The sequence below is a fragment of the Lycorma delicatula genome, chromosome 4 (genome assembly GCF_047948215.1).
Source record: "Lycorma delicatula isolate Av1 chromosome 4, ASM4794821v1, whole genome shotgun sequence".
Lineage (NCBI taxonomy): Eukaryota > Metazoa > Arthropoda > Insecta > Hemiptera > Fulgoridae > Lycorma > Lycorma delicatula.
The window spans coordinates 110,284,690-110,309,365 of record NC_134458.1 but is presented as its reverse complement, the minus strand read 5'-3'; the positions used below and the strand labels follow the sequence as shown (position 1 = coordinate 110,309,365).

Genomic DNA, 24,676 nt, shown 5'->3' with positions numbered 1-24,676 from the left:
TTGCTTCTTTTCTGGATATAAGAAAAAAGAAACATTAGTTATGACTTCCAATTTTCATTGTTACAATCAATTAATAAATTATAAATTTTACTTCAGAAAGGCAAGTATTAATATTTTTTTATTAAAAAAAAAAAATAAATAAATAAAAATCAAAATCCACAAACTGTTATTTTTTATACTATCTTATCATTTTTTGTTTTTAAATATTTTTTATTTAATGATTTTTTGTCCTCATTAAAAGTATCACAATCCATTAGAGAATATTGGTTTCATTAAATCTCAGGACAATTTAAACTCTATAAGTAATATAAATAAAAATTATTTAATCGACACCTGAAAAATACTGTGTACAAAATCATGACAGGAAATCTGGTGAATAACAGTGGTTTCTGCAGTACTAGTGTTTGAATCTGTAGTACTAGAGTTTAAATCCTAGCTAAGTTTGACACAAGTTTATCACACATTATGAAATTCACCTTTCATCATAAAAAAAGTGGGTATGTCTTTGTTATTAGGCATAAACCTGTAGAGGTTTCACTAGAGAAAGTGAAAAAAAGGAAAATAATTTTTACAAAAAATTATTACAAGTACAATACCATGTATTATAATTCAAGTAATATCTAAAACTATTTAAAATATTGCCTTCCGTAATAAAATATTAATAATTTATAAATAAAAGGAGTTGTATTTAGTAAGAAATGAATGTTTAGTTTTATACTGTTTTTCAGTTGTTTTAACAGGTTCAATCTACATTAATCAATTTTGGTATATTTGTTTAAACAAATGGTTTCATTATGGTAAAAGTTATAAGAAATAAAAAAATTCTTACTGTTATAATTGAAAACTGTTGTCGCCTAAAGAGTCCCTATTAGTTAAAAAAAACTAATTTGTTTAAATTTTTTATGGTAGCTTCATATTACTACTAATTGACAATGTGGCATAAATCTCTTAATTTAAAAAAAAAACAGATTGTAATGTTGTTACTTAATGAATGCCATAAATAATTATGTATATTAATAGGAACAGTGTAGCTTAGCAAAGAAATTATTTTTTCCTTACAAGACATCAGATAACAAAATAATTAAATACTCTTAAATTCAGAAGATAATTATAATCCTGAATTATGCAGAATAATATTTTACCTACCATTTTAATGCCTTTTATTATATTGTATATTATTTTCAAGAATTTAAAGTTTCTTTATCCTTCTAACACAGTACTACCTTTCTTTCTGTGTGTATGAGTGGCTTTACCTCTTAAGTTCCCATTTTTCCTTTGGTATTTTCTTCATTTGTTTTTACTTCCTCTTCATTGAAAATCATATATTTTTTCTGTTCAGATTAAAACTGTTTCTCATTTAATCAGATGTCATCTCATCCTCTGTTTTTTGTATCAACTCACAGATGGAAATCACAAACTTATACTCAAATATTCACTCATTCTTCTTTTCTCTCACCTTCATTCTTAGCTACAATGCAAACTCACTCACTCTCTTATGATCAAAACTTTTAAATTTTGTTCATTTAACAGAGTACTTATATTTTCAGCTGGCATTTATATCTCACTTCTACTATATCTCCCTCCAATTTTTATGTATTTTTAATGAACTACTTGACTCTGCAGTTAAACTCCATAGTTAGATAAACAAATTTTTGAACCTGCAGTCTACCCTTCTTTTCTGAAATTTAGGAAAGTATCTTCTTACATCCTTCAACAGTAGAGACACTCTGGCACCTCTTCTCTTTTAATTTTCTGTAGATAAGCCCGTAAGAATTCATGTCAAGTACTGATTAATTAATTAATTAATAGATTTATTAGTTAATTAATTAATTACATAATTATTTACTCATTAATTAATTAGTCATTATTTGAGAAATTATATTAATTTGTAGATAATGTGTTCAAATTTAAAGTAAGTAAGTAAAGAAAAAAAATACTTAGACTGCAATTGGTGGATAATTTGCTTCATTGAAAATTCCAAAGCCAGTATAATTTAGGTTGATAAACTTATTGTTACCCAAATGTATTTTGGTAGTAAATTAATTATGGAAGTTTTTATTACCTATTGTTAAATTCCTTTACAAGTTCAGATACTTATATCAGACAAAAACCACTTTAGATCATTTATTAGTATTTACATGTATTTTTATGATTACAGGATGTTAGATCACATAAAATTAAATCAGTATTATTAAGAATATTATCAAATTACATTGATTATATTTTTTTACGATAGTTGTTATAAAAATATAATTTAAAATTATAACAACCTTACTTTAAAATAGCACTCTATTTCATCACAATACTAGATTTTATTTTAATATAGTATATAAAATACAATAGTTACTACTAATGCATTGTACAGTAATCGTACGTACAGATTTATTTATTGGTAATTTAAACAAATAACATTTAAAGCAATAACCTTATTGAAAGAATGATTTCTGTTTATAGAATGACAAGAGCTCATGTGTACTCACTAACAATGAAATTATGTTGTTTTGTTAAGTATAAAAAAATTCACTAAACAGCTTTATGAAGTGTATTACGCTTTAAAATTCTAAAAATTATTATTTTAAAAAAGACTACCTCAAAAAGATCCCAAAGCTTTCTAAAACAGGCACTATCAATTTTAATGACAATATCAAAGGCATCTCCACTAAAAATTGGCAGTATAATTGGCTCCTTTTAGAAGAATAATCCTCAGATAGTTTGGAATGAGTTTTAAACCATTTTTAATATTTTATAACTAAAATATTTGTGAATGTTTCAAATTTAAGCTTTAAAAAAGTTTAGTGAAAGAAAATTTTTTGAAATGTTAAATTTTTAAAATTTTTTTAATAAAAGGAATTGGTTTTTTATTTAATTAATGTTTTTTTTTCTTTCAAATAGAGATGGATTACATACATCATACAATGATTAAAAATCATATGTATGTATGATTTATACGTATAATCATACGTATGTATGATTAAAAATCATACATACATACATAGTATCTCAAATTTTATACTTTTAAACTATATTTGTGACCATATTTTTTTTACCCAATTCTTTTATTGCTGTATTATATGTACACAACTCTTGCCTTCTGCACTCAAATTATGATTCTTTTAATAATTATTTTCAAATATTAATGCTTCTTGTGGATTGTAGTAGATTAAGTGAATTAGGTAAACATAAATTTGCTAAAATCGTGGATCTAAAATAATAATTTCCCTGTGTTCATGACAGATGTTGATTTTTTTTTTAATTTTAATTTTCATTTGTTGTCCATAATAAAATTCTAAAATTTTGTCAGATATTGTTAGGCTTACATCAAATAAACAAATTACTATATAATATTTATAGAATACCATAACAAGGTTCACAATATATATAATACAAAAAAAAAATAGCATACAACACACACACACACACACACACACACACACACACACACACAATATAGTAAATACTGAAACATACAGTTTAAATATCAACAATAATCATATTTTTTTACTTTAATTTATGTAATTACATCATTGTCAAAATTAAGCTGCTATATGATTTTTACTTACATAATCAGTATCAGAAAAAAACATTGGATGTTTAATCACAATACCTGCCTCCCCCAAAATACTCATTAATTCCATATTATGCTTTACACATCATCTATCAAGTACTCTTTTAGAGCCTTTCTAAATTTACTGCTTTGTAACTTTTATTTCTGTAGGTAATAAATTAAAGAAAACATGCCGATTAACGTATGGATCTCTCGTCATAGATTTGTGAGTAAACTGATTCATATGAATGTCATTCTTTCTTTCAGAAATATAATTATATATTTCATTATATTTCCCTTTATCTTCTATGTACAAATTTACTTTGTAAATATATAAAGAATATAAAGTGAATAGTTTTTGGTCGTGGAAGATTTCCCTACACGATTGTAAATTTAAACTAAAAATTACCTTTACCCATTTTCCTTGTAGAATAAATGACCTTTTAATATGATATTAGCAGCACCTCCCCAAATCTTACTTCCATATGCTAAAAGTGATTATACTGTTCCAAAGAACATTTTTAAAATCTCAGTATTGCAAGAACTATTTATCTGTTTTAGTAAATAAATATCTCTACTTTTTTTTTTTACATAAAAACCAACTTTTTGTCCAACATAATACCAATAAATCATCTGTTTCATTAATGCTACAATTATTTATTTTAATTTCAATCTCAGGCTCTGTAGATTGTTTTTGAATTTAAAGTTAATATAACACATCTTGGCCAGGTTAGAGTTTAAATTTAAATTTTCAAAATATTTTATAATCAGATCAGTATTCAAGTTACAAATAAACTGTAAGTCTAAAATATTTATTACAGCATATTAGGGATGTGTCATCTGCATGTGTTATAGTCTTCATATTTGTAGTTGGTGAAAAGTTATTTGTATGTTGAATGTACAACAAGGGACCCAAATAGATCTGCGGAACATCTTTACCCATAATACCCCATTCTGACTGATATTTACTTTGTTATTCCTTCTACATTGTATTTCTGTACATTGTTGTTGGTTTTGCAAATAGGATGAGATTAAAACAGAGGCAATTCCTCTAAACCACAATACGTAATTTCTCAAGCAGTATATAATGACTTATGCAAAGCTTTGGTAAATCTATCATAACGCTCAAAACTTTATTATTCTTATCTGATTAGGTCATTACTTCATGTGAATAATCAGCAGTGGTAGTTATAATAGAATGACCTTTCCTGAAACCATGCTGAGACTCGCTGAGAATATTATTAATTTTCACAGTGACAAATTTGTTCCCTTTAACCTTTTCTAATATTTTACTAAATATTGAAAACAGTGCTACAGGTCAATAATAATTATCTACTTTTTTATTATTTTGATTTTTAGTAGATTCGTCTAATGACACTTTTTTCAGATTGTCAGGATATTCACCCATTGATAATAATTTATTTACTAAGTAAACAAGGGAGTTTATCAATTCATCTTTAGAAAATTTAATGACTTTTACAGGTATACCGTCCCACCCAGTTGATTTTTTAGCTCTATAATTTAATTTATTTCATCAACAGTAGAAATATATGACATTTTACACTAATTTTATTTTCATTCATTGTATAGGTATTAGTGACCTACTTTTTTGTTGAGTTTAAGAATGGCTATTAAATATTTTGATATTCTAATTGGGTCTTCTATATCTTCATTTCCATAATTTAAAACTATGTTTTCCTGGGGAAGTTTACTTTATCTACCTTTGTTAATTATGTCCCTCACAATTTTTGCTTTATTTGTTTTAGTTCCTCATTTCTTTTAGCCTTTAATTCTTGAATCCCTTTTCTATATTGTGCTTTGCATAATTTATTTTTAATATTAAAAATTTCATCGCTGTATTTTCTATAAAAAAAAAAAAAACTATACCAGCCTTCCATTTAATTTTTTATCTTTAATATGTGTGCTGGAATAATAAGAGCTTTACAGTTGGAATATACAGTTTTAGTAGTTTCTGAGTAACATGAATTGTTAAAATGAAATGAGCACAGATAAGTTATACCAACTAATAAAAGACAACCCAGCCTTTAACATCTCTAAAACAAACATATTCTGTCTCATTATTATTTGATTTACAGTTTACTGAACTGATGTCTAAAATCTGAGCCATGTGATCCAATAGATGATTTTTAATTATGGGTTCCTCGTTAGGGTAATCCTGGAAGGATGTAATTATATAGTTGATACTATTTGCAGTGATTTTAGTTGGTAGTTTAACCACATTTGTTAGGTTATATTAATTCATTAAATTCTGTAAATATTTATAATTTTGATTATCAGACAGCGAGTTAATGTTTAAATCTCTTGCGATTATAATTTTTTTATATTTTATTAATCAACAATAATCTATTAAAGTGCCCAATAATGTGTTGGGTGATGGAAGTTATTTAAAACCATAAACTTTTGATTTGATAAAAGAAACCAAATTTAATAAATCCAACATTTTCATTTGCTCTTGCAGTCAACTTCAGTGACTGATATACCTCAGATTGGCATCATATGATATTACTGCTCTAATAAAATTCTAATAACATGTGTGCCTAATTAAAAAAAAAAAAACCTCAGCAATAACATTAACTGACACCAGGATGAGAATAGTAGCACTAGTCATTGAAGATGACCACACGAGCAGTAAAAGGATTTGACATAAGATAATAAAAACACTGAACTTATTACATTTAGTTTGGATTTTTGTTTCAGAAGTTCATAGTTTTAAAGGAATAAAACTGTTAGGATACAAATTATTTCACATTTTTGTTATAAATAAATTTTACACACATCTATATTTACATAATTTTTCTTTTTTTGTGGCTGAATATTCTCAGCAACTGTTTGCTTTATTATTAGACCATTAAGAATTTTTAAATACTTGTTAACAAGTCCACACTATTGTCAAACCATTTTGCACAGGTTCTTTGACTGTTCTTAATTAATTAATAAAAACAACAATTTATGAATCTCCCATATTTTTGGTATCAGATCACAGGATGGTGATGTAGGTGTCATTAATATAATTATTTACTTTTATGAATATTCAAATGATAAATACTAAACTTAATTGTTGACCAGCTGTTATTGCCAACCTATGAAAAAATTAAAAAAATTAATGTTTTAGAAGGATGTCTTTCAAATTTATTTTTTTAAATGTTAGTTTTTGTGCGTAAATTGTTCAAAATCATATTGTCAGATTGTTAAAATCATATAAACTTTCCATCCAGTTTTTGTGTTTTGTTTCTAATTGAAGCTGAATTTCTCAGAGTTATGTTTAATTTTAATAATCATTATTTACGTTAATTTTTGCAAAAATAAATTCTCTACAAAGTTGACTACAAATTTTTATTTGTTTATTAGTAAATAAACAAAGTTATTTTATTCTAAACCTAAAAAGTGTATTTTCTGACAAAATGTTTTCGTGTTTTACCTCATTTTTCATAAAACTTAGGTAAGATAGAGGTCTGGGACCACTTTTACTCAATTTCTTAGATAAAAAACTATGAAGAAGCACCTAATATACCACTTGATTTGTACCCCAAGACTGTATGGTTTAATTTCACAGAGGAAGCAGAATGCAAGGCTAAATTTTTTGTGAGCTGAAAGTTGCAAACAAATCATTTTCTGACCTATGTTTATATGAACTTTTTTCTTGTTTTTGGCTATAGAATCATCTCCTGACTAATTGACTGCCATGCAATTTGGAATCACTCTCTCTCTCTCTCTCTCTCTCTCTCTCTCTGTGTGTGTGTGTGGGTGTGTGTTTGCATACATTCATTTGTGTGTGGAAAATCAAACATTGATTTTATTGACAAAAATGCATAGTTTTGTTTTTGTTGAATTAAGGTTTTGATTTTGTAATAAAAACCTTATTATAATAGATCATAATGTATAATATTGGTTTGCCCACAGTTCAATTAGTAACCTTGGTCAAGATGCCTATCAGGTAAATATGAATTTTCTTTACTCTTATAATCCAGTTCTAATGGCATAGTACAGTGTCATTAGAATAGCTTATAAATGTACAGATATTCAGTACTGTAATCTATTTAAATAATTTCAATTCTTACATAAATAGAATGTGTATAGTTACAAAAGTTTTTTTAGTATTTTTTGAGTTCCATAATTATTTATGAGTAAGATAACTGAACATAAAAATACTTAAAATACACTAAATAATTACTTAAAAACATTTAACATAAAATTATTTTTCATTATCATTTTTACTGCTACATGATGCACTAGCAAAATTATCATTTTCTAATGAAATATCGGCATTATTTTTACTTACACTATTTACAGAACTACTGTAACTTACATTTATTTTTTTGGTAGCAGTATCATAAAGCCTTTCAGTAACTTCATTATTTGTATCACTAATATCACAGTTATAACTAGTTGATAAATTAATTGTACTTTTATCATTTTGTTTATCAGTTACACTGATATGAATTTTATTATCATGGCTAGTCCTAGATAATATATCATCATTATCAATTGTAAGTTTACCATTATTATCACTATCACTATCACTATCACTATCACTGTTCACTGAATGATGAATTATTTCACGTGATTTATAGATTATTGTATCGCTTAATGTTCTTATAATTCTATGTGAATTTTTATTACAGTCTGTTGTTTTGTTATTATTAAATAATTTATCATTGTTTTTTGTGTTATTACTGATAATATATAATGTGTCGATGGCACTGCTTTCTGGTTCAGAAGTAGTTATTGTTGATATTTTATAATTATGAGCAACATTAGTTTCATTAGAAGCATCTGTCACAGTTTCAATTTTATAAGTGTCGGTAGAACTTACTGTATCAGAACTATGTAATAAAATTTTTACCATATCATTTTGTTTATCATCTATTTCATCAATTTCTTTTGAAGATTTCTGCAAATTATCAAGGTTACTTTGGGAACTAGATAATTCATCAGAAATTGTATTAGAATGTACAATATCTACGTGACTGATATTTTTATCATTTGTTATGTTATTTTTTAATACCTTTTGTAACTTATCAACTTTCTTAATATCAACTGGTATATATTCTTCAGAATCAGAGAAATTTATTTCATTGTGTACTTTAATTACGTCATTATCAGTTTGTGATGTATTTGATACATCGCTTAATATTGTTGGTGATGAACTAATTGTACCTGATCTGTCAGTGTTTGTCATATACATTTCATTCAATGGAATATTTTTTATTTTATTGTTTTTGCATTTTACTGAAACATTTTTTTCTTTTTCATCTGATTTTTTTGATGAATCATAATTATTTGTTATAATTACTGTGCTTGATGATGTTATACTAATGTTATCATAATCTGATTTATCTGTATTATTAATTTCTGTTTCTGTTCTATTTACAATTTTTTCTTTAATTTCATAATAATTATCAAAATTAATTATTTCAGTTTTTGTTGCTGTGCATTTGCACTTGTTACTTGTGTCATTTCCTATATTAGTTGCTTTTTTACTCTCATCAGTTGGTAACTTGCACGTTTCTACTTCACTTGTCTTTTCCTTCTTATTATTATATATATCATCTTGTTCACTTATACTTATTCTGTCCTCAATATTATTACTGTAACTGCTCTTATTACTTTGCATACAGTTGCATTTAAATATTGATATTATACCATTATTGTTATTGAGATTTTTCCGTACTGGACTCAATGGTTGTAATCCCAGTGAATAAACTTTGTTACTCATATCATTCCCTGGTTCATCCATAAATTGTAGTGGTGATTCTGATATATTTTTCTTTATAATCTCACTGACTTTGGGTTCTTTTTGAGTACCACCATCAGTATGACTAATAGATTCTTCTAAAACATTATAATTAAATCTAGTTTCTTTACAAAATGTATTATTTGTTTTGTCTTTATCGTTTCTTATTAAATCCATTGATGAGTCGACCGATAAGTTAAAAATACGATGTGGTGTTTTTGGTGTTAATTCGAATCTATCTGATGGTATTATTCGTATGACTTGCTTATTTTTATTTAGTGCCATCATAGTTGTTGAATGCTTTATCTGTTTATTTTTAATTTTATTATCTATAACATTATCATTGTCATGTAAGTATGCTGAATTATCTTTACCTCCAGTTTTTTTTTTTACTTCTGGTGAACCAATTAATAATGATCTTAAGGCTGCTCTAAAATCTCTTAAATGATAGGCATATAGTAATGGATTACCAGCTGAATTAAGATGTGTCAATATAATAAAAAAGTTATTTAATAAGATGGGTATTGGAAAATCTGGTCGAAATGCTTTTATGAAATTAATTGTGTATAATGGAAACCAACATATCATAAAAAATAATACTATTACTGATAAATTTTGTGTTGCTTTTACTTCACGTTTACGTGCTGCACCTAGTACTCTTAACATTGCACCGCTACCTCCGGTAGTTCCATTAACTGTGACCATTTGTCGTAACTGTAACATTAAAAAACAATTTATAAGATTATCTTTTGTACATTTTATTACTTCAAATTTTTTATAATTTCAAACTAATAACTAATTTTTTAATTATTTGAATATAACAACAATGTTTTGATAATGAAAAATTTCCCCACATTCAAATACTTATCAAAACTTCCTTTTTGAAAGTTAGAATAATGTCCAAGTTTTTAAATAAATAGATTAGTTAACTTTTGTTAGATCATTTAATTAATCAAAACGATGTTTTTCCTAGAATTATTATATTTAATAATTTTATTATTAATTTATCATTATTAAGTCAGTGTAAGTACTGATAAAAACAGTTGCAGTACTGGTAAAGGTATCTTTTATGAGTTATGCTGTTTTATTTAATAGTAGGAAATACATACTCTGCTTGTCATTTCTCCAGATATCAGTTATTGTTTATTATTTGGAAGGAAACACCTCAGTCACAGTTATGAAAAATAGCTTTTGATCTGGATGTAGACAAATGGCTGCTGATTGCAGCATAAAATGTGCAAATCTATTGTATGCAGTAGGAATATATATTATTTTTTACTTTAAGATTATACATGCAGCTTGATGTCATGCATCATTTTATTAATAATGAAAAACTTAATAAAAATAAATATAACAAAAATTAAAAACTTAAAACAGCTCAATTCTATGCAGTGGTATATTTTGTTGCAACAAAATATACCAATATCAACAATGTGTGTACATATATATATATATATATATAATACAGTAATAAAGGTAGTGTATATTCAAGTCCACTATGTGGAGCATGTTTAAACTACGTCCGGCTTGGTTTATTACCTTGATTTGGATTAATTATTCTAAACAATTAATTAATTATTTGCTGATTCAATAAAATAAATTACATTCTTATTTAGTTTATACTTCATAATACTTTATTATAATCTTTAAATTTTTATTTTATACATATGACATTGTTGTATGTTAATTAGTAATAGATTGATATTATAAAACATGTTGAGTCTCTGATGGCTGGTACTAGACCGAATTGTTAGGGAATTAGGTGTATTGTTACAATATTCATATAAAATATCAGCTGTTAACAGAGCTAACTGAATATAGACAAATTCATTTAATTTATAATGATTAAGCAGAACTAGAGAGTATTAGTTTTATTTTATTTTTACAAATTAAAAGGAGGAAAGGAAGTATGAATCTTAATAGAGCATGCAATTTTTCATGTCGGAGACTTTCTTGCATTTACATGAAGGAAACTTACTGTAGTGCCTTCAGAGGAATTTTTGCTACAGAAAAAATAAAGAATCATCAATATATTTATATAAAGACAGGCGTAATCATGCTTAAAAATAAAACAAAATACCAAAATAGATACACGTTAGATAAGTCATAAACTGTAAGAACTTTCTCTTTTTTTTTTTTAAATTTGTTAAAAATGTTATGTATTTTCATTTCTCTTTATTTAGATAAATTCAACAGATATTTTTAATAAATATAATACCCTTCATAATTTAATTCAGACAAGTTAATATGTTGTCTAATGAATGGAAATGTTAATCAAAGAATAACAATTTCATTTATTGATCTCTAATTTTAAGGGAAAGGAAAATAAAATACATGTGAATTGCAATATTCTTACCTGTTTTACAACTACTGTATAAATATGAGCATAAAATGCAGCCATTAGTACGCCAGGAAATATTATTGTTCCAACATATATGAATACCAAGAAATTATAGTCCATAACTTGAGTAAACCTACATGCTTCTAATTCATGATTCTTTAATTTAGCTGCATTCCAGCCAAATAGTGGAAGAAATCCAACAAGTGTTCCAGCTACCCAGCATCCACATATTATACCTGAAACAAAAAAATAAATAAAAATGTGTAGTTTTTAATTTACTGTATGTTATTAAATCTAATTTATTCATGTAAGTAACCATTGGCTGATGCCCAGTTTCAGTTACTGTTTTTTTTTTTAATACTTTTTATGGAAAATGAATTTTATAGCATATAAGAAATTTCATGTCTTTATGAAATTTAAACCTGGAACATTCCAGATGATGTGTTGAGGCACCACGATTTTGCTATCTCTGTTACAGTGTATCTATATGCAGCATCACGAAAGAGGATGGAAAAAAATCACCTGAAAACACACTTCAAAATATAAAAAAAATGAGTTGTGAGTTTTATTTCTCCTAATAAAAAATGTATAAAGGTCAATTTTTCATGTTAAACTATGAAATAATTGTGTTTACTATTTATTTTATATATTTTGTATTTGAGGAGGCCATAATAGTCCCAAAGAAAGGTACCAAATTTTTTTATATTTAGTCATTAATTATACCAGATCATAATTTTTTATTTCACATTAATATACAACTTGGTATATTTTACAATTGCTGCTAACATGATTTGTGTTTCCTCCCCGGGGTATCTATCATCTTAGTGCTGTTACACATACTTATTAATGTCACTCATCTTAGTTGGAAACCTATTTAGTATATAATCAAACAGCATCATATTTGTTCATGTAGTATGTTGTACATAACTTCAGGTTGTCAAATTGCTGAAGTTATGAATCTTATACCCCCCCTGTCTTTACATTACTTAATATACTCTATATTGTAATTGAATCATGGCTTATTTTATGTTTTATAGTTGCTAATATTTCACAACAGAGAATTATTTATTTATTTTTATTAAGTACTATATTAAACCATATACGGTTTGTTTATAAGCTTTATTTAAAGTTATTTCTATTTTATGTAAATTAATGAACTATTAAATGATACATCCAGACAAATATAAAGCAGTTTATTTTTTATCCGTGGAACTATCTAATACTGATGTGATCTATATAATGTATTATTAAGTATTGATTTGAATAAAAGACTTTATGTAAATTATTTTATTATTATTTCATGTTATATAATATGGATAATTATAAATATTAGATTTGTTAGAGATGTTATCAGATATCACCTAAACAATAATAAGACTTTAAAATAAATAAAACTGAGAATCCAGTGTATGAGCGTACAAAATCTCTTGCTTTGTAATGATTTTAAATTGTTCAACAGTGTGTCAACACAAGTAAAAGAAGAAACAATATTTTAAATTTAAGAAAAAATTCATAAAATTTAAGAAAGAGAATGTTAAAATGTAAACTATGAAGGTGTAAGTTATTTATAAATAAGGATTCATATAAACATATACAAAATAATTGAGAAGTAACGGGAGATAATTTGGGAACTGGTTCTAGAGCTTGAAATAAGGAAAAAAGTTCATAACAGAAAATGCTTTGTTACATTTTTTGGCTAGTGAAAAATTTACCCTGGATTTCAATACCCCCTATGAAATGAAGTCATAATGTAACTTTTAAGGCATTATATAAGTGATAAACTTGGTATTTAAGGGGGTAGTTAATAGTAAACTTGATGATATTTGACTGAAAAATCGAATAAAACAGATCCCAAACTGTATTTTCAATAGTTTTTATGATGTTCAATGTAAAGCAGAAAAATTTGTTGACAAACAAATTTGAAGGGTTTTAAAGGTTTTAGGTTTTGAAGTACAATAACTTCCTTAAATAATTAAAATGTGTAAATTTTATTATCAAAACTAGTAGAAAATTTAATTCTGAGAGAATTATTTAAATAATTCTATGAAAAAAATAAAATTAACTTTTATTATTAAAAGCAAAACAGAACAAAACTTAAACAGAAAAAAATTATGAATTTGTAAAAATTAAAAAGTGTTTTTATTATAATAAATTTATATCTTTGAAAAATTAGGTTGGCAACACCAACTGTGTCTTCGAAATTAATTTGAATACTATTCATAGTTTTATTTTGTATCTTTCCCAATGTATACATTGCAATCCGTGAAACTAATGAACAATAAGCAACCTCCACGGCCTAATGATATGAAGATATGTATGACATGAAAAAAAAAGACGTAATCTTCTTTAGACTTTTCTCCTTTTCTTTTTCCTGTTTAGCTTCCAGTAATAACCTTTCAGATAATACTTCAGAGGAAGAATAAGGTTGGTAAGTATGAGTGTAAATGAAGTAATGAAGTGTAGTCTTGAACAGTCTCAGTTCGACCATTCTTGAGATGTGTGGTTAATTGAAACCCAACCACCAAAGAACACCAGTATCCATGATCTAGTATTCGAATGTATGTAAAAATGACTGACTTTACTAGGACTTGAATGTTGGAACTCTCAACTTCCAAATCAGCTGAATTGGGAAGATGCGTTCACCACTAGACCAACCTGGTGGGTTGTATAGATTTAGAATAACCATTCCTGAGACGTGTGGTTGATTGAGCTACAAGTATACAGTATCTACTGTTTAGTATTCAAATCCATATAGAACAACTAGCTTTTACTAGAATTTGAACCTTAGAACCTTCGACTTTGAAAACCTGCTGTTAAATAACTGATCTGCAACGATGAGTTAACCATTAGACCAGCCTGGTGGGCATAACTTATAGTAGTCATAAAATTTTGGTTATGTGTTCATCAGGCATATATTTACACTCCAATAAAAGTTAATTTACAAGTGAATTTAATACACTCAATAAATCTAGTTTTGCACAAGCCTATAAGTCATTTTTATGATTTATTATCTGGTCCTAACACATTCACTGCATTTTTTAGCACATCGATTGCATCTGAATTACTGCAAAAAACAAAATAGTTATTTCATCAACAAATATCATACTGTTTTTATGTTAAATTGTTTGAATGATAAAGTCTAATTATTGTTGGCTGCAGTTCTCAGCAGCGCCCAACAATCTCGGACGGGCTATAGCCGTCTTAGCCCCCTCACAACGTGCGCAGTGTAGGCAGTTTAGTTTTTTTGACATAATCTTGACTGTGTTAAATTATTTTTGAGAATCAAGTGATGTAGTGTTTTTTATGTTTGTTGTACTCTGAACTGTATTTACATTTTTCAATTGAATTTCAGTTTAAAAAATGAAATGTTTATGTCTCTTCATTCATGCAGAATATGTTGATATGATTTTTGTGTATAACTTTGGAGCACCAACACATTTCATGAATGAAGTAAGACAATTATTACAACAAAAAGTTGACTGGTAATTGGATTGGATGTAGAAGGCTGGTAAACCGGACCTTACTTCCTTATATTACTGTTCATGGGAATGGATGGAATGCAAGGTATACAAGCAAAAAGTGGATACACTGGATGAATAAATCACTATCATTCTCAATACTGCTGCCCTCAACAAGGAACGCGAATATATCATCATTAGAATGACAACAGAAGATGTAAGGAAATGTGTTGAAAACTGCATCGATGTCAATGATGGAATTTTCGAACATTTATGTAAATTAATACAGTAAAGTAATACAACCACAGTGAGCATTTAAAAAAAAAACATATTAAAAGTTTTTGAAAGCATATTAAAAGGTCTGAATTTATTGTATTAAAAACAGCTGTTTTTATTTTTTACAGATCAGTAGTTAAGGTTTGTTTTTAATAATCAAAGTTGATTTTTTCTTTTTGTTTTTCATAGACTTTATTACATCAATTTTCTCAGAATTAAATTCTCAAAAAATCTTGTTTTGATTATAAAATCTATGCATCTATTAGTCATTTAACAAAGTTATTGTATTTCATACTTAAAAAAACAAATTTTTATCACCAAATTTTTCTGTTCTACATTGGATATCATGAAAACTACAGAAGATACAGTTTTGGGACTTATTTTATTCATTTTTTTCAAGTAAAAAAACAAGAAATCATCAAGTTTACCTCTTATATAATGCCTTCAAAATTTCAGTATGAACTTCATTTCATATTATTTTTGTTTTAAATTAAAAAGTTATCTTTATTTTTTGTTTTATACAATATTTATTATAGATAAATGATGAAAAACATACAATGGAACTATGTTGAAACAAGTAACAATAAAAGAAACTAAGGATAACAGTGCTATCAGGAAGAGGATAGTAATATCTATTACTATCTATTATTAGGAAATTTTTTGCTAGTCATAACTAGATCACAAAGCTTTTTTTACCATAAAATGTTTATATGATTTTATTCATTATTTAAGCTCTAGAATCAGTTCCCAAATTATTTCCCTTTCCTCCTGACTTAGTCTGTGTATATATATATTAATAGAACAGCCCAAGTACAGAATAATTGAAATAGGATGATTTACCTTATTTCATTACATAAGCAGAAGCGCTTTCGCAAACTTAATTCGCATCATCAGCTGCATTATATTTTTATATATATTTAAAAAAAAATATCATAAACTTGCAATACATATCATATCACTTATTCATTTATATTTATATAAAACTTTTTTAAACTAATTAAATTTTATTAAAAATTTTTAAATTAAATTTAAATTTACTTTATCATACTTTAAAAGTTTATACAAAAATTTAAAAATTTAATTTTTAATTTAAATAAAAGTTATTAAAATTTTTGTATACGCTTTTAAAGTATAATAAAGTACATTTAAATTTAATTAAAAATTTAATTAGTTTAAACAATTTTAACAAGATATAAATGAATAAGTGATATGATATTACGTATTGCGAGTTTATGATGTTTTTTGAAAAACATATATTTAGAAATATAATGCAGGTGATGATGCAAATTAAGTTTGTGAAAGCGCTTCTGCTTATGTAATGAAATAAGGTAAGTCATCCTATTTCAATTATTCTGTACTTGGGTTGATCTATTAAATATAAATTAATTTATATTGATACAGAGGTGTATCGTTTATTAAAATTTTGATTTAAAAAAAAATATATATATATAAGGATTTAATTGTATGAGTAATAACACTGTTTTAATAATAAATATCAATTTTATTCAATTGTATTATTTTTATTTGGAAAATTTATTAATTAAACAACTTGAGTTTTTTTTAATATTGATGAGTATTACAGGTTACTGCTAATATTTCTGTTATTGCTATTTATTTATGACTACATTAGTTTCAACGTATGTGCATTTGTGAAGTAATTCATTATGTATAATAAATCTACATGAATATCATATTTACAGTTTGCACATTAGAGTTTGCAATACATGAGCTGTGTTACATATCTATTACTTCTCTACATTTGTCGAATTTTTATACATGCATTGAAGAAGAATATTTTTATATATATATATTTTTTTTTTGTTGTATATTACGGGCATCGACTACTAAGGTCATTAGCCCTCGTCACATTCTTAAAGGAAATTAGTATCACCATATGTAAGGGTGTAAAGGGCCCTTACATTTTATTTAAAAACACAAACTACACAGAATCATTAAAACACCACAAAAACAAAACAACACTTATGGGGTGTAAAGGGCCCCAAAAATAAAATTTGAGATAAAATTCTCAAAGAAGATAAAAGTAAAACTATAAAAACAATACCATACCATTCCATTTATTTTCTTATACCCATCTCGTTTAGTTGTTAATTTTAGCACCCTCGGGGCGACAAGAACCACCGTGAAGCAGTATATTAGTCGCGCCAGGATGCCGTGGCAGTTGACTACTTATAAACAGGCTACAGGCATCCATTGTGCTTACCCATAGCCTCGCGCCCTCAGTCCACCCTTGAGGGTCCCTCATGCCATCATCGGACACACCCCGACTCACTACTCTTGAATGCAGATGAGCCAGGGTGGCCTAGGCTACCTCCCGTCACTATACGTGCCACGCTTCGAGACTCCCATATATAAATAAATGAAACTACCTCTTAGAGACTCTTTAACACAGCTTTAAAATTTTTCACTTTTATAGACTTCTAAGAAGTCCACTGGCGTGTAAAAATTCAACTATCTTTGCTTCATTTCCATTATCCAGATCCAGCAGTAATATCATTTCTAAGACGGAACCTCTTTCTGAGGTCCTCATATACGGTACACTCTTCTATTAGATGCTTGACTGTCAGTGTTTTATTACAAACACTGCACATTGGTCTCTTTTCGCCGGTTAACAAATATGAATTTGTTAATCGCGTGTGACCGATTCTAAGTCTGGTCACAGCTACTTGTTCTCGGCGAGTCAACTTCACGTCGCTTTTCCATTTATATGGAGAAGTTTAACAGAGTTTAATTTTGTATTTAAACTCCTCCATTCAGTATTCCACTTGTTTTTAACTACGTTAGTTAGACAGTTTTTAACATCTGCCACTCTTACAGGAAATGCATCCAAATCATTGCAGACTGTTGCCTTTCTGGCAGCTTCATCTGCGCTCTCATTACCTGTAATACCAGCATGCCCTGGAGTCCATACAAATACGCATCGCTGTCCTCGTTGATTTAAAACGCATAAAATAGACAGGATGTTTGAAATTAGGACATCCTTAATGTTTTTGTTCTGAATTGCAACAAGTGCACTTAGAGAATTGGAACAAATTAGCACTCTCTCTTCGCAATAATGTTCTGTGAAGCGAAGAGCTTGCTGAATGGCAGTAAGTTCTGCCATATAAACACTGGCCACATCTGGCAGTTTCCAACAATGGGCTTCTCCATTTACATATATGGAGCATCCAACACCATGTTCGGTTTTAGAACTGTCAGTATAAATTCTAATATGTTCTTCGTAACTACTGACGGTTGCCAAAAATTCCTGTTGGATGATCACTGCTGGCTTCTTTTTTATTTCTCCCTGAGAGAGATCCAACCTTGTATTTACCGCTGGCAAAAGCCATGGTGGTATTTCTCTTGTGGAAATTGCTATTGTATCTGGAATAGCAATTTCGTATTTTCCACTTAATTCGTGGTACCTAATTCCGTCTGGTCTGGAATAGGTAGCACGACGTTCATATACTGCAGCCATTGGATGATTCATGAAAAGTTTATTATTTATATGGGTAGGAAAAGCCCATATGTTTGCTGCATATCTTAACAAAAGAATCTCTCTTCTATAATGTAGTGGCATTATTCCGGCTTCGGACATTAGACTTGTCGCCGGACTTGTGCGGAAAGCGCCTTTGCATATCTAATTCCGCTATTATGAATTACGTCTAACTTTCTTAAATGCGACTTCCTAGCGGATGTATTATACAATACATCCGTAGTCTAGTTTCGACTGAACCAATGCCTTATACAGTCTCAATAATATCTCTTTATCTGAGCCCCAATTGATATTCGATAAACATTTGATAATGTTTAGGGCTTTTTTGCATCTAACACTCAAGTCCTGTATGTGTAATCCCCATGTAAGGGATTTATCCAATACTAGTCCTAAAAATCTCACGTTGTCTTTATATTGTATTGGGTCAGTGCCGATTGTCAACGTAGGACTTTGATGAGGAATTCTCTTCCTACAGAAGTGTACACAGCACGTTTTTTCTGGTGAAAATTGGAATCCATTATTCCTCGCAACTTCATTTAGAGCGTTGATCGCTCGTTGCAATTTGTATTTCACCATAGCAGTCTTGTTGCTGGCATACACAAATGCCAAATCATCAACATAGATGCTTTTGCTGATTTCTACTGGAATTGCTAATATCAATTTATTAATGGCGATCATAAACAAGGTACCGCTCAACGCCGAACCTTGTGGTATGCCATTTTCCAAGATTTTTATAGATGAATATTCGTTGTTGACACGTACTTGGAAAGTACGGTCATTCATATAGTTGCTCAAATAAGATTTGCAGTTTGCCACGAATGCCCCATTCATGTATCTGGAGCATTATACCATGACGCCAGGTCATATCGAAAGCCTTCTGAAGATCAAAGAAGACTCCGACACAATGTTTCCTTGTAATAAAGCTGTTATATATAACGTTCTCTAAGTTAATCATTTGATCAGTGGTAGAATGGTATTGACGAAAACCTGCTTGATTTCACCTCTCCTCCTAAGGTGAGAATATAAAAAAAAAAACTGTTCCTGTAACTTTATTATTTTTGTTTTAAATTAAAGTTATTTTTATTTTTTGTTTTACATAGTATTTATTATAGATAAATGATGAAAAACATACAATGGAACTATGTTGAAACAAGTAACAATGACAGAAACTAAGGATAACAGTGCTATCAGGAAGAGGTTAGTTGATTAATTACATATTTCATACAGAAAAACTTATAACTTGCCTGATGAAAAGCAATTCTGTGTAACATAGCGTTGAACTGATGAATAGAAGGAAATTTCATAATACAAAAGAAGGATTATATAATGTATATGTTGTTTTGATATTTTCTTTTTACAAAGTTAAAACTATACATTATAATAAATTAATAATGTATAAAGTGTGTTAAAATTAAGTAAATTGTATAGTTATTAATTAAAAAAATCACATATTGCTAATCTTTTATGAAATCTCTATAAAAGGTTTATATTAAAAAAACTCCTATTAAAAATGATGGTGAATGAAAATGTTAATTATTGCTTACTACAAAGAGATTTACTTAGAATCACTTGCAATCATTACAGTTATGGCACAACATATCTGCTCAACAAATTTTGGTATAAAGACAGATTATTGCTGTCCACCTCCACAATACACATGCAACATAACTAATTCTAATCCAAATACGTATTTAATTTATATTAGTATTAATTAATACACACACACACACACACACACACACACACATATATATAATGCTTTATTATGTGATATATATTTGATTCTTGTTTGTTATATTTAAATTATTTGACTGTAAGTTAAATTGCATAAAATGCAACATAAATTTTCAAATTTACAAGATGTAGAAGAATTAGAAATAAATAACGATAGATTAAAAACATCTCATGGGTTAAAAAAAAAACTGGCTCAGCTTGGTTCACAACATCCATTTCCTCTAGTGGAAGGCCACTAAGCCTATTCGATAGTGGTAAGTTGCCATTGCTAGGACCATGATTCACTGCTTGCCTCCTTGGCACAGGTATCATCCTCCACTGACTAGTAGTAGTCTGGAACTCCATGGTTACACTCTCGTTACCACTCGAAGCACCTGACAGATTGTTTGCCAAGTCGTCTTTAATAAGTTTCCTGTGCGCAGCCCTCTTAGGGTCCCTATCCAACGATGGTAGCGGACCGTGTTTCCTGGATGGCACATGACAACCTACAATGTCAGATGGCTCTTCTTATACCATATCTGCCAAAGGCAGCTGATCCATATCGTGCAAGAACTAAGGGTACATAAACATAAACAAAACTAGAAATCATAAAAAGTAAACAAAGAAGCAAAAAAACAGACAAACAAAGAACACTCCTTAGCAACGGAGTGGTGGAACGAAAAATCCTCAAAGATTATAATTGGAAAGAAGAAAAAAATAAAACTTATACCTTATGAGAATTAACTTCCAAAACGCAACTGCAGATATAAAACAGAATGGAACATAACTCAACGTAACACAAAAATAAATTTTAGGTAGATTACACAAACACACAACTATCTCAAAGAAGAGTTGATGAAATTTTAGACCTAAATATAAAATATCTAATTCTATCTATTTTTCAATAACTACTAGTTGCCCTGTTTATTAACAAGGTATTAAAGAAATAAAAATTAGAATGAGATATCAGCTGGCAAAGTTATAGCTTTTTTATGTTATGACTATGTATAAATTGAAATTAATTTTATGATATTTTTAATGATATAGATTATAGATTTTTCTTCTTTTTTTTCAAACTGCGTATAACAGCATTAATTGAACACTAGTCTATACGCCAAATTGCATTTTATCATTATCCAAAGTGAAACCATGAAAAAGTCACTTATCTTTAATATATATAAAACAACTTAATCACTAAAACATAGTAACAGATAAAATCTAAAAAAACTAATTCCAATAGTCGATTTTCGCGGGATTCCGCATCATCAGTCGGTTCACAAATTGATGTGCAGTTGATACACTGCCAATGATGCCAGTGATGGTAGTGGAGTTGTGTTGTTTATACGGTTATTAATAGTGTTTTATGTCTTCTAAATGTTAAGTTTTTTAGTATTTGTTTTATGTAATTATAGAATTTGTATACTGAATGATGATGTGGGATGCTGGGAAAGACGACTGTTGGAATTTTTTTTTTTTTAGGTTTTATTTGTTACTCTGTTTTGCTAGTGATTAAGTTAATATTGAATTTAATAACCAAGTGATAAATATGTTGGTGAATTATTTGAATTTTCAACAAAAAAAAAATATATATATAATTCATTAAAATTATTTTATGTGTTGAAATTTGTTTGGTTTCTAATATTTTAATATCTCAGAAGTTTCTATTTATTTATCCCTTTCTATCCTGCAAATTTACACGTCCATGTAATATGTATTGTTTTTTTAAATACCACGTTTTGTATGTATTGGAATCTGTATATTATTTAGTTGTCTGATTTAACACAAAAAGCGCTGTTTCAGTTCTGTTATCTTCTATGTTTTGTTGTTGTTAGGGAATGCGTATTTTACGATTTTTAATATTTTTCAGTAAACGTTAAAACTTCAGATTTTGTCGATTTGTGAATGATAGTATTTTATATTTTGGGTTGAAATAGACACAGGTGAGCTTATTTTTGTTATTTATGCATTATTCTGTTTGATTCAACGAGAAAAGTCCCGTCAGGGGTTTACGGGGTAGATAATGTATGAAAGATAACCTACAAAACTTTGTTATCATTTTTGTTCGTGTAGTTATTTGGTGAATACTAATTTTATTATACCTTTTTTTATAATTTCTGATATTTTTATAAAATTTATTCAATCTGTTTTGCAGATTATAATTTATCAATCTAATCTGTATGCAACCCAGAGATGAAAATCCCACTGACTGAAAATGAACTTCTTGCGTTCATTGGAATGAATTTTGTTATGGGATATAATAAAGTACCATCTAAACACCATTATTGGTCTCAGGCTCCAGACTTACAGATTATCTGTAGTAGCAGGTACTATGCCACGAGACCATTTTGATGAAATATTGGCATTTTGCATGTCAATGACATTCATTTGATTCCAAATGGTTGTGCAGATAAATTTTGCAAGTTGAGACCAATGATTGAAAGACTTAATCAGTCATTTTTTAATTCTTATGATGGAATTAGGCAGGTCAGTGTTGACAAATCAGTTGCCCTGTTCAAAGGAAGGAGCACAATGGAGCAGTACAGTCCTGTAAAACCTATAAAATGGGGTTACAAATTATGGTGTATAGCCGATTTGAAAGGCTACATTTTCAACTTTATTATTTATCAGGGAAAAAATGAGGTTTACAAAAAGTGAAAATTTTGGGCTTTGTGAACGTGTTGTTCTGAATTTAATGAAAAGGTTTTGTGTATCATGGGGAATAATATATTTTGTTAAATATTTCAGTTCTGTGGCATTAATGGAAAAATTAAAAGCTGAAAACTTGTTAGAATGTGTTACAGTTCAACACAATGCAAGGGTTTGCCAGTTAATATGACCTCAGATAAAGAAATGAACAGAGGAGCTTATGATTAACAGGTATCAAACCTTGGAATATCCTTTTTTAATTGGTGTGATAATACGGTCATACATTTTATTTTCAATTATCATGGAACTGAAAAAGACTGAAGTGAAAGATGCACCCAGAAAAGTGGGACTAGAAAGAGCATTCCCTGTTTACTAGTGATGGATGATAATAATAAATTTATGGGTGGTTTTGATCAAGGTGATTGATGTCATGTACTTTATGGTATCGACAGAAAACCCAGAAAATTGTGGTACAGGATTTTTTTGGCCTTTTTGGACATTGCTTTGTGAATGCATAAGCTGTTTACTATGAAATGTTTGAAAAACATCTCTGCAGAAAGTTCAACAGACAATTGCTCTAGATTTGATGGCAATCTAAGATATCAAAAGTCAAAAAAATAGAAAGAGATCAGCTGATCCAGAACCTCAAGCTGCTTCATCTTCAAAAAACTGAAGAAAGTCAGAGTATTTGGAAACGAAGGATATGCATTTGGGAAATTTGGGTGCCCACTGGCCTGTTTTTACTGTTAAGCATGTTAGATGTGAATTTTGCAATATGAGCAAGGTAGACTGAAAACCTTTTTCAATTTGTTGTTTGTGTAAAATACATCTAGGCTGCAATGGTAAGAAAAACTGTTTCGCAAAATACTATTACATAAATGTTTAGGAGTTTCTTAGTGTAGTATTATGATATGTAATTTTTCTGTGTATTTCTAGATTCCACTTTTTATATAGATTTAGTTGATTATTATTATTATATTTATATTGCAGTACAAAACAGTTTTTGCCAAAAATCATGAGAAATTTGCATTATAAAAATAAATTCACAATTTCATTTAGTACGTTATGAAAATTTCTATACATTTCACAATATTTTATTTATTTTTTATAATAATACTTTCTATATTATTATATAAACAAAATGCATCAAATATGTTAAGTTAAATTATTTTGTAGAAGTTTTTGTAAATATGAGTATATCACTGGAAAATCATACATTATTATGTTTGTAGAGCAGAATGTTAAACCCAGTTATATTCTGTTGGGACTTTGTGTAAATGACTCCTAAAATTTTCAAATAGAAAACTTTTAAACATATTTTTATGAAATTTTGTGTTAAAATTGATGTCAAAAATTTTACAATTTTAACATTTTTTCCTTTATTGGGATAGAAAGGGTTAAGATGAAGTGAAAAAATCAGGTTTAAAAGGAGTGATATATATGGAATCCT

The 24,676-nt window shown here is 28.0% G+C and overlaps 1 protein-coding gene and 1 long non-coding RNA gene across 2 annotated transcripts in view; one reads left to right on the top strand and one right to left on the bottom strand.

Annotated features, from left to right (window-relative positions):
* Positions 1-8,472: 8,472 nt before the first annotated feature.
* The window catches only part of LOC142322694 (uncharacterized), a 289,630-nt gene continuing 273,426 nt past the window's right edge, over positions 8,473-24,676 (bottom strand). Inside the window, exons 2-4 of the mRNA XM_075361774.1 lie at positions 11,656-11,876; positions 8,571-10,013; positions 8,473-8,484 (exon numbers count right to left, since the gene is read on the bottom strand). Coding sequence (XP_075217889.1) covers positions 8,473-8,484; positions 8,571-10,013; positions 11,656-11,876 — 1,676 coding nt within the window. The remainder of the gene's footprint in view (positions 8,485-8,570; positions 10,014-11,655; positions 11,877-24,676) is intronic.
* LOC142322916 (uncharacterized) overlaps positions 22,390-24,676 on the top strand; it is a 169,801-nt gene continuing 167,514 nt past the window's right edge. Inside the window, exon 1 of the long non-coding RNA XR_012755962.1 lies at positions 22,390-22,520. This is a non-coding gene — a long non-coding RNA (uncharacterized LOC142322916). The remainder of the gene's footprint in view (positions 22,521-24,676) is intronic.